Genomic DNA, 12,407 nt, shown 5'->3' on the forward strand with positions numbered 1-12,407 from the left:
TAGCTGTTGAGCAGCCCCAAAGTTAGAATATACAACAATTAACAATGAGAAATGATTGGGCTATGTTATTGCTTACATCTGTTGTTTATTGTTCCACAGCTACAGATATATACATCTTTACATTGTTTATGTAAAGTTTACTTTTGAGTTTAGTTGCCATGTCCTACAGCCACCAAGACAAAAGGCTACAATATCAGCGAGTCCATAACGCCTGTGCTAATGTGCGACTCTCACCTGTAATCAGTTAAAGGTATAGTGGAGGATTTTTGCAAACTTTTAAAAAGATCCGCCCCCTTCAGTAAAAAAAAAAATAAAAAATGCATATACACAACCCTGTACCTGCTCCCGAGAGGGAACGCCTATTAAACGTGTGCAAGAGCATGCACAAGCCCATTTCTGCTTGTGCATCCTCTGCTTAAAAGTTGCTGTTTGCATCGCTCATTCAAGCTTACTTTCCAAAAGAAGATTTGCAATTTTTCCACCATGTCAGACTCACCACCTGTAAGTAAAAATGGGGACAAGCATGTGGGACAATTGATTGACAATTAAGAGGGCTACTTATTTTGATGATCCACCTGAGGAAAGAACCTCCTCCACTAACTTTAATGTTTAATTTATAATCATACTGTTATTCCATTTTATATGGTATATTGCCTCTTCAAATATGTGCACTAACAGTCTTTACTCCATGTTGCATGATGGAAACTGTATTTGAAGATGGGGTTGCCTCTGGGCAAGCCCCTCCAAAGAACATTGCCATCACTGACCAACATGCTCACAGGCATCATTTTGTCCAGCCTTTCACTGATGCTTCCCCCTGTGTTGAATTTGATCATGTACCAAAAGCTCAGCTATGTCATATATCACAGCCTCATACATGAATTAACCTCAAGCAAGTTTTTGATTGCACATAAAGTCATTTATTCATCACATTTCTTTATTCTGTTTAACTTACTAAAAATATACCTCATTTATCACCTGGAAGTTCATTGTTTCAGAGTTGTTCTCTTATCGTCCAACACTTTGTCTTGTCTATTCTCTAGAGTTTTTAATCTGTATAAGAGGTTTTCTGAGGAGAGGCTTTTTACTGTAATAACAAGTGGGTTACCGGCTGCTTTCTACTCTTTGTGTACAGAAATAAAACTTTGTATTTGGCAAACTGCTTGTTTGTGTGTGCTTTTTGTATTTCTCTTGACTGTGGTAGGCCCTTTGGGAATTAAAAAATACGACTTAGCTCAGAATGAGGCCAAATAAATGCTGGTTATATTAATTTATTTCTGTGTTTGTATTTGGCTTTTAGGTGGTAAAATCATTATTTCCTGATTTTGTTTTTCTAGCTCCAGCTATGTTATAATTCCTGTTGCTATGGGCTATTTATCTTTGTAATTTTACTTACAAATGTTAATTTTGACTCTGTAGAGGATGCTGACAATTTATTAGAGTGTTTTGTTAGAGTCTCCTTTTCCTGTTACTGGCTTTGTTCTGTTGGGGTTTGGAGTACCTTTTGATTGACGTTTGACCTTCTTTTTCCCTCTATCTCGCACTGATCTCCTGCTTACTACATTATCTAAGCTGGTGGATGGAGGGTCACCATCTTTATCTGTTTTGCTGTTATCTACTTCAGGAGCCCCAACCCTTACTGCTTTTTCTTCATCTGACCCCAATTCATTTATCATCCCACACTTTTGCTCTTTATCACAATGCTCTGCTTTCAAAACAGGATTTTTTTCTGTTTCTGTGTCCCCTGCTCTTTCAGTCTCAATGGTATGATGTTCTTCTGGGCTTTCCTTCTCTTCAACTTTACTCTCTTCAGTCTTTTTATCCAGTTCGATGTTTGCCTCTGTGGGTTGCTTAGCTGAGTTGGTATTCTTCTTTCTCACTACACCCTTGGTCCTGCTTCCACCAGGACCCCACTTCTCCTTTGTTGTTTCCCAGTAATTCTTGTTCTGGCGGGCGTGCATGATGCGGATGTTTTCTGCCAGCATTTTCAGCTCCTGACGAACAAAGGGTCTAAACTTTGGATCCAATTTCTCCACCATGGCAAAGTCCCTTTGAGCTTCATCCTCATTGCACAATGCTGCATGCGCCCGAGCCCTCTGGTACACTGCTTTAAAGTTACCTTTGGAGTAGAAATGAGAAAGACTTAGAGGAAATAATGGAGGATCTGAGAGCAGTGGAAAACATAGTTACCCCTACATTTGATGTAAATGAGAATAATGCAGAGCCGTTTTCATAGCCCTTCCTTTGTTTTTGATGTTTTTTTTTTTCACAGTACAAAAAATAACTCATATCAATGCATATTAGAGGAATTTTATATAATAGAGCATCACAAAGTAGTTTTCAACATTTTCAAGAAAGAGAAATGTAAAACCTGTGGGATGTATTTATTTTTAGCCCCCATGAGTCAACGATTTGTAACACTACCCTTCACAGTAGTTACAGCAACAATTCTTCTAAGGTACATCACCGCAAGATTTAACATCTTTAGATGAAAATTTTTCCTCATCTTTTATTTTATTTAGTCTTTTTTAAATAGCAAAATCTCCCACTGATTAGTTGAAAACAACTTTTAACTATAAATATTTCATTGCAGAGGAAGCAAAAAGAAGATTCATTTTTGACTGTGGTGACCATGGATGTCAGGGGAACAAAGAGAGACACCAAAGTGCGGTCATGTCTAGTCTTGTGTTTTCTTGGTAAACAAAGAGATTTTTTTAGAGTAAAAACAGGACCAGAGGTAACGTCTTTATACTTTTAAGCTTAAAAAAGACAAATAAACTTGTGTTTCTATTTCTGTATCAAGAATGATTTTTTTTTCAGCTTCCTGTCAAACATAACAGACTCTCTTTCATTTTTCACACCGACAAATCCTACCTTTATGGCTCTTTAGCAGCCTGTCGTTTAGCTCCACCACCTCCTGGTATTGTTTCAGCTCTAGCTTACATTGGCTGAGGTTGAGACTGAGAGGAAGACGCACCTTCTCCAGCGACTCCCAGTCCTCACTGTGTTGATCCACCTGCTGATGAAATGCAGTGGGCAGGGGAGGCAGGTGGGAGGTATTGGGGGAGATATATGGGAGAGGAAATTTTAAAAAGATTAAACCCAAACAAGAGTGAGTAAACAATAAAAAAGGCAGGAAATAAATGATGATGATGTGTAGGGGGTGACTCAAGAGGCTCGCAATGTAAAGGAAAAATAAAGATAGAGCATGGGGGTTTTGTGAAGGTATAAGGTGGAACTCAGTGAGATGGGTTAGGGGAAAGTTGCTGAAAAAAACAGGAAGAGCTTTGAGAGCTATGACTGTGACATCTCTGTGGATCTCTGTTATTTTTAGCATGCTTTCTCTGCTCTTCAGTTTCCCTGCAAATCACATCTACTCTTCAGTATAGAAAAAAAAAAAAAGATAATCAAATGTGGTTAAAAACTAGAGGCCATTTGAAAACCCCTTTTTGGGCAGATTTGCTTCTTCACTTTAAATCAGTTTGAAAGAAGTTGTTTAAGACAGTTCAAATTAAACCAGGTTTCACTTCCTGGCAAAAGTATTTGTCTTTAAAACAATTTCCTTTTTTATTACATTACAAGCACAAACTTAAGCATATTATATTGGGAATTTATACAATAGACCAATCAAATGAATTGGAGTCAGCCCCTTTACTCTGGTCAAACATCTACAGAGCCCATTTGGGATGTAGTTTAAACTGAGCATGAACAAGCTTTAGTGTTTCGTTAATGAACAAACAGCACCATAAAGACCAAGGAAGGCCAGGACAAAAATTGTGGGGAGGTTTAAATAGGGATTAGATGACCAAACTGAATATTGAATTTTCTCACATCTGCCAAAGCACTGTTCATGTCATCATTACTAAGTGGAATACAAAATAATTAAATTCAGTTTGAATTCAGTTCATTTATTTAGCGCCATTTCACAACCCATGTCATCTCAAGGCACTTTACTGTTCTCCAGATCATATAGTCAAATTGATTCAAAGTTTTCTATCTAAGGAAAACCAGTTGATTGCATCGACTCATTGAATTGGATGCAATCCCTCACAGTAAGCATACATGTAGCTGCAGTGGAGAGGAAAAACTCCCTTTTAATGGAAAAAAACCTCCAGCAGAACTAGGCTTAGTGTGAGCGGCCATCTGCCGAGGGCGACTGGGGTAATAAAGTACAACTGCTAACTTGGCAAGACATGTCTTACCTGACAGGGTGGGTAAATAGGCCGTAAATTAGTAAAACATCAATAGTCACATGGTAAATCTGAGGGGGATTCATAGCTTAGGTTGGAGAATTTGTTCAGAGGGTAAACACTGGTTGTGTACTCTAGCATTAACTATTGGAATTTTTAGCAAAATGTGTTTTATGTCTGCAATGAAAGCCAAATGAGATCCCCACTGTAAGACATTATGGTGACAGTACCAAGCTATGGAATGCTTGTATTCTGTAGGAAAATGAAAACTCCTTAGAGTAATTCTCATACCTTGTTTTGTAAGAAGTCCACATATTCCAAAGCCTCCTTGAATTTGGTGGAAGCCTCTTGAAAGCGCTTTTCTTTGATGAAAAAGTTTCCTTCATTCTGCAGCAACATCACCAGTCGTAGCATTTGTTGCCAGTCCTTCCCCTCCATTTTATCACAAGCGTAGACTTCGACTACAGAGGTACCGTCTTCCTCCCTGGATCCCTCAGGTGGTGTAACATTTTCTTCTCCAGATTCTTCTTTTTCAACACATTTCATCTCAGTTGAACCATTTTTCTTTCCCACTGTAGCTGCAGTCGTGCTGCTTTTAAGGTTATCTTTGCTTTCTTTATTTTTTTGTTCATCTTTCTCATTCTCCTCTTCATTATGGACCTCATCATTCGCCTCTTTGCTTCCACCCTCTGTTTTCTCCAGCATGTTCCAGTATTGCTCCTTTTCCTGCCAGTACTTCTCCTTCATGTGCTCCGACAAGGCATTCAACTCTCGACGAACAAGCGCAGCAAGAGTAATGTCCAACTGGGCCACCATGTTGAAGTCTTTCCGAGCTTCTTTTTCATTCCACACTGCAGCATGAGCTTTGGCACGCTTGTAGTAGCCCTTCACACAGTCTAAAATGCAGAAATTTAAGGTCATACTTGAGGATCATGGCAGGATTGTTTTAAACAAGATTGTTTAAAACAAGATTTTCTTTTTTGGATTAAAGTAAAAATCTGTTATCCAGAAGCTGAGATTGCAATATGGATTAGTGCTAACTTAGTATGTAGACAGTTCTTATTTTTTTTAACAGCGCCAGTTAATATGGTTTGGCCTATCTTTGGTCCAGCTCAATTTGCAATTGTCGGACAACCTTGACTGAGCATATTTAGACATATTCAACTTTTTATCCTTTGACTAAAAGAAGGCATAAAAAGTCTTTCTATGATAAATTAAAACTACTATTTTCTAAATGCATCAGGTAGCAACACCACTTCCCAACATATGTGTGAAGAAACACTAGGCTCTCATACTGCAGTGCCTCTGTCTTTGGGCTAGATATACTCACTGATGTTTTGTGTTCCTCAGCATTTAATTTCTGTCTAAGCTCAAATTTTATTCAGCCAACAGTTAAACAGATTTCACTGTCGCCACAGGCAGCAGAAGAAACATTGCAGAGAGGCCGCCATTTCCACCGAACTGCTGTATTGAGGGGATGAATTCACCAGATAACATGAAACTGCTGACAGGGGAATCAACAGCATGGCAGTAATGTAGAGTAGATAATGAAAGTTTGTAAAAAAGTGACAAAAAGGTAAAATTAGATGGGAACAGAGTGGGAAGGTGAATAATATATTATCAGCCAATAATAACATTTTAAAAGATTATAAGGAGAATAGTGGGGCTGTCATGACTTGTTGGGTTTGACAAGTGGAGAGCAAAACTCTACCCTGTAACACATTCAATGCCTTACAAGATTAATCATCCGATTTGGTAAGGTTAGAGCTACAAACATGAATGTTCTTTATTTGAATGTTACTTGAGAGAACAACACACATTTCACACAGTTCTGGACTAATCAGAAAAATACAACATGTCATCCACCACAGACCCAGTACTTCACATATTGATGATGTGGGGTTGTCATTCGGTCATTTACTGTCAATTAATGTCTCACGAAAAATAGTTTTAAGATTTTTTCTTTTTTAGTTTAGGGGGAAAGGGAGGAAGATTGTGATTCTAATTTTAGACATTCTTTTGTTTTTCCAAGTAGCAGAGCTCAGCTGACAGGCTGGTCTGCCTGCTAGGCTAGAAAAGCTAACCGGGCGATAACACTTGGAATCCCCAGTTACAGCTGCCCCTAAAGGGGTTTCCTCTTGTGCCAGGGTGGCATTAGTCTAATCTAATGTTTTTGTGTGAAAGATTTTGACATATGATTTTATAAATTTTGGAACTAATTAACAACAAGTATATACTGTTTTGCCACAACTTATCAAAATAAATATTTTAGTGGAGTAGGCTATAAATGATCAAACAGCACATTTTAACATTTTCATAAAACATTTAAAAAAATATAGACATTTTCCTTTGCCTGTTTTTTTTTTTTTTTATGCAAGCCCAACTTAGTGAAGTTTAACCCCTTTATATATGATTTACATTGTCTATTTCTCACGGGTAAATGCTGGCAGCTTTGGAGGAGGAGACATTAAGGCTTAGATGCTAGCAAGCAGCAAGAGCAGCAAAAACACACGTGCTGCTTCATTTTTGATTCTTGTACAAGTTTAGTTCTTCTTTGCTGCTCCACCTGCGTGGTGGAAAAGTGGGACTGATGCTTGTTGGGTGGAGCTGCCCTATCCTTTCCTTGCCTGTAGTGATGGCAGGTATATTTGCTGTGATCAGTGGGTAAAAAGTAGTGTTAATATGTTTTTTAAGTGAGAAAGTCCGCCTGAAAACGTCATCTGTGCAGTCATTTCATCAAGATTACCATCCTGCCTTCAAATATTATTTTGCTGTCGGAGCTGCTCAGACCCCCACATACTAGCGGTGTGCTGTCACTAGGAATCCCGTTCAACAGCAGCCTCTGGCCCTGTCGCCTCTCTGCGGTTTGCCACGGCTGGAAGGCGTTTTTCATGTATGTAATCCAAACTGCAGGCACCAGGATAATAAAAGGGAACATATTTTGCCAACAGATTTCGGCATTTTAAGTTAATTTAGGCGTTAATAAACTGTTTCAGAGGAGTGATCATAGTGTGTGTCATTGACGTGTTGTCTACGTGTTAGAAATCATGAGTAATTGGACCAAATGGCTTTCCATATGCTGCTTTATATGTTTCTTCTGGAAACCTTTTTTGAGTGCTGCCATCATTTACCTCACTGTCCACAACTTCTGTATGATATAGATGTTTTCTTTTAATTAGACAGTCAATCTATCAATTCCCTGTAAACGTAGACTGAATATAACTGATCAAATATTTACTGTTTTTGCTACAGATATCTGACTTGGGATTGACCTCATTATTATCATGATAAAAAAAAAATAAAGTGTGTTGATAAGTTTTTAGTAGTTACTGTAAATCCATAATGCAGTTATAAAGCATCTACGCTGGCCAGATGGAAGCTGTTCAAAAAATACATATCAATGATTGTTTAAAATGTTCCTGTTTATGGATCAAGTTTAACTTCATTATGGACGAAAATAATATATCACAGGACTCAAGTTTGTGATCTGATTTTACATCAGTTAAGGCTACTAAAATGTGCATTTTGGAGAGAGTAAAAGGATGGTTATGATTAATCTGGGAGTGCAAGGTAAAAATAGTTGTGTTTTCTTATATATTGTAAATGCCACCAACTTGACAGGAGATTTAGTATTGTTTATCTCAGGTGACTTTAAATATTCCTTAGCTTTTAGATGGAGACAGCAGGCTGACGAGTTCTCAGGATTCCCATTTCCCTGGTAAAACAGGGTTTTAATGCCTGAGCCTTATTATAAAGAGCATGAAATAGCAACAATGTCGATCTTTGATGAATAAATCTTGTTGAGCCAAACAGCGGCAGATTTCACTTGCAGCAAAAATACACTTCAAGGCAGTTTTGACTCATCGGGTTGAATACATACATGTTACAGTTTTATGATTTTATTTGTTAAGGATATCCTTTTTTTCCTGCACTATTTCATGCAGTTATTATTGTTGGTCTATCACATATAATTCCACAAAGTTCTAGTTTTTGGCTGTAGCAAGAGAAAGTGTGACATGTTCAAAGGGCATGAAAGCTTCCTTTTAAGATTACTCAGGAGTCCACTTCTACATTTGTTATGAACAGATTTAATGACTTATCGTTAATTCAATTAAACCTTACAGTTTAATTCATATTGGAATATTATCACATGCAAAAAAAGTTGTAAATGTCAATACAAACAAACACAGAATGGGGAAAAAAAATACCCCTGAAAATTCAGGCTGTAGAATACAGGCTGTCTGAAAGCATTCCATCACAGGATGAGGGGGCAAATGAGGCTCTGAAGTGGCGGTTTCGCCAACTTGCAAGGCTCCTTTAGGCTCATATGACTAGTCATGTGTTTGACAGTGCAATTCCCAGGGCTTCTCCAGCTGGAAAACCTGCGGTAATGTCAACCTCACGTCCTCCTACATACTTTCACGCAGCTTACAGATGCAAAATCGAGCAGCTTCTTGTGGAAATCAGAAAAATAAATACATTTTTTTTCTTTTTGAAACAGCTGAGAGAAGGTGTGGACTGGTTCCCTGTTTAAAAGGTTTTTTTATATTGAAGAGAATAATTTTCAAAGGGACCAGATTTTGATCTGACTGTTTATCAGAAACAGCTTATAATAAATTGCTATTCAGGAGTACATGAATTTTACTTTCTATTTTTATTTCTGTACTTAAAGATTGCATTGATTGTATTCCCTTATTTAAAACAAAGCAATAAAAAATACATCTGTGAGAAAGCAAGGTTTTTCCAACTACTTTTCAAGCCAAACTGCTACATATCCATACTGTCACCTTTGCTTCCTTTGAGTTATTAGAAATAACTGTTATAATTAAATGAGTCAAAACCAGGCAAGCTTTTTAAACATAGTTCTCATATTGCATGTATAATTGGATCTCTTTGTTCTTTTTTATATATACATCACATTAACTGTTCCCTTTTATTAGATTGGAGCAGAAATTTGGTAAATTTGTTTTAGATTTTTTTTAAGTGTTTAATCAACACCAACAAGTACACTTCTGGTCAAGAACGTTTAAAAGTGTGCAAAAGGGTCTTTATGTTTAATAGAGATCATCTTTACACATTTTCCGATCAACATCAGGTGTATAGTTAACAACAAAATTTTACTCAAAATGGATGAAAGCCAATCACTTCCAACTGAATCTCTCAAAAATGGAACTGCTTGTTTTCGCAGTCAAACCAAACCACAATATTCTCATCCAGACAGGATCCCTGTCTATGACTCCATCAAAGGCAGCAAGAAACTTGGGTGTCATGATTGATGACCAGCTGACCTTTAAAGATCATGTTACATCCGTCTCTCGATGTTGTCGCTTCACAGTTCTAAACGTGAGAAAGATCCAGCCATATCTAACCCAACATGCTACCCAGTTCCAAATTCAGTCCATGGTTTTCTACCGTCTTCACTATGGTAACACATTCCTGACTGGTCCCCCAGCTTGTACAATAAAACCATTACAAATGATCAGAACTCTTTTTTACGGTACTACTTTTTAAGTAGCTGTGGATAAAACCGTCTGTTAAATGCATAAACATAAACACATTTGCTATGTGACATAGCATTGATCATCAGGCTTTTATTCCTGGTTAATGCCATTTTTGCCCTACTATAATTTTACTTTTTTAAGTTAAAAAGTCATCCGACCAGGCTCCCTACAGTCGCTTTACACTGTTCCATTTATGAAATTCTGCTAGTGTGAAAAACAAACACTTCCACACCAAAGCTGTGATATACAGTCATAAAAAAATAACCACACATTTTCAGTTCTTAATAATTGAAAGATCTAGTTTTTACAGGTTCTAAGTCAAACCAAAAGTGTGCAAAACCACAGACTATAGATTTTCAAGTGTCATCATTAATGAAATAGACAACACTAAAGGAAAAAAGTCTTAAAATGGGCCTAACCCTAACCCTTCCTGGGTTCAAATACTCACCTTGATACCTTTAGTCCATATTTACCACCCTTTTCTATCTCTCTCTTTCTGTAAAATCTGATTATTTTCAGTTCAGGCATCTAGTGCTAGAAAAAACACCTGTACTTGTATGTATGCTACTACTGTACTTGATGTTCTAAAATAGGATTAATTTTCTTTCAATTCATTTATTGATTTAGATCAGATTTATTGTTGAAGGCCCACCGATTACCAAGCTTGATGATTTGTATTTACAACTACTGACAGCTTAATGATCATGAACATTTCCCACATCTCACGTGTCACTGTAATAAGACTACGTCAAGCACAGTTAAATTACTGCAGTTACATTTGCTATGAGACTTACTATAAAATATTGACCTTGTTATTTAAATGTGTAGCTTTCTAAACATTTAGCCTTATCCTAATGAATTTATATTTAATTTTGTACCCCTTTTCTAACAATGAATATTTTAAAGACTTGTAGATAAGCCAGTATCATTACTTTAACTAAAAACTATTTTCCTATTTTGCACTAAGCCCAATCGAAGAAAATGACAATGTTTTGATCAGGAAGTGTGCTGTAACCTTGCAATGGTATCTATGCAGTTCAAAAAAGTTCTCCAACTTTGTTAATGTGCACTCAATATAATCCTGGTGAAGTATTTAGTGCATATGTTTTAAATTTTAGAAATTTCTGTCACTCAGTGATAGTAAATGTGTTTCAGTCACAACTTTGAGGACAAACTTCGATGCATTTAGCTTTATAAAGCTGAAAAAACATCTAAGAAAAGGCTTAAACTCTTTTTTAAAGAGTGTTAAAACAGAATGTAAAATATAAAAAACTAATAAAGGCCAATAAGGAATTGCGTTTTCCTCTTTTTTGGGCACATTAGTAGCCTTGAGCTTAGAGTACTGTGAACATATGGAGAGTTTTGCTGGTTCACATCTCTGGAGTGAATAATGACCATACACTGTTAAATCACCTCAATGCACAAGATTAAGCATGGCACCTCTGATGCAGCTGCTAACCCCGGTGGAATGATAGAGTGACACAGCTGTGGGAGTGTGAAGCTTGGTGACGCAAGAAAAAAACCAAGACAGAGCATGAAATGTCATTTCCTCTAGGAGAAGATTAATCAAATATGTAATTCTTAGCATATAACTTACTTAACATGAATTACAGCAGTAACTATTAAGCACTAAACTATTTTGTTACCTTTGTGCTTCTCCAGCAGCTCAGTGGTGTGCTCTATGACTTCATAGTACTCCTGTAGCTCCAACATACACTGGCAGTAGTTCAGCTCCAGTGGCACAATCATTCGACCCAAATTCATATAGTCTATGTCACCTGGCATCTCCTGAAATACAGCCAATATGGGAAAAAATAAAATAAAGAAATGGTCTTGGTAATTATGCTAAGATGTAATAAGAAAATAAGTATTTTTTTTTATAATTTTCTTGATGGTTCAAACAATTTAAAAATTAGATTTAGTAACCATAGCTAAAACCATATTTACCAAGGTTTTCTTGCATAAAAACTATGTGGACCCTTGTGAAATGTGTTAATACATTCAAAGTGGCTTTATAATGTGGCACATCAATGAACATTTTGGCATTCAGCTTTAGTCACTAAGAAACTGACTTAGGGGGACTAGAGAATCACACGTTTGGATAACTGCAGATCTGTAGACAAGGTGTCTGTAATCATTATCATCTTTCAGAGACTGATGTTAGAACATCTAAAGGAGATGGCAAGGGCTTCAACACACCATCAACTTTGACAACCTCCACCAGAAGATCACACAGCTTTCACTATCACCCTCTGTTAGGGGTGGAACGGTTCACAAAATCCACGGTTCGGTTCGGTTCACGGTTTCGTGGTCACGGTTTTCGGTTTGGTTTGGTATATGTTGGTTGTTACCCCGAAATCCCATAAAAATGAATGAAATTAATAAAAAAATCCAAAAACATTTTATGAATTATTTTTAATGATTTGCGGAAACCCTGAATCATTTCCGCATGTTTTGCTGCTTTGAATTGAATCATTTCGCTCATGCCCTCTACGATCTCCAAGGAATTCAGAGCGGAGTGGACGGGACCCACAGCGGAGGCTGTATGCTTTGCTTTGTGCAGGTGGTCTGGAGCGGAGCGGAGGGCTGACAGAGTATGTGGGATTTTGGGGTTAGCCTGACATGTTGGTCGTGTTGCTGTTAGTATAAACAAAACATGTTGCACAATGCTTGCACACTGTTGCACTTTTATCCACAACTTTCTTTCCGCCGTCAT

At 37.3% G+C, this 12,407-nt stretch overlaps 1 protein-coding gene across 1 annotated transcript in view; it reads right to left on the reverse strand.

Annotated features, from left to right (window-relative positions):
• Positions 1–1,436: 1,436 nt before the first annotated feature.
• Positions 1,437–12,407, reverse strand: part of LOC107089258 — a 16,987-nt gene continuing 6,016 nt past the window's right edge. The window contains exons 5-8 of the mRNA XM_015381941.1: positions 11,338–11,479; positions 4,482–5,086; positions 2,875–3,019; positions 1,437–2,119 (exon numbers count right to left, since the gene is read on the reverse strand). Coding sequence (XP_015237427.1) covers positions 1,437–2,119; positions 2,875–3,019; positions 4,482–5,086; positions 11,338–11,479 — 1,575 coding nt within the window. The remainder of the gene's footprint in view (positions 2,120–2,874; positions 3,020–4,481; positions 5,087–11,337; positions 11,480–12,407) is intronic.

Source organism: Cyprinodon variegatus, unplaced genomic scaffold (genome assembly GCF_000732505.1).
Source record: "Cyprinodon variegatus isolate N-32 unplaced genomic scaffold, C_variegatus-1.0 Scaffold245, whole genome shotgun sequence".
Taxonomy (NCBI): domain Eukaryota; kingdom Metazoa; phylum Chordata; class Actinopteri; order Cyprinodontiformes; family Cyprinodontidae; genus Cyprinodon; species Cyprinodon variegatus.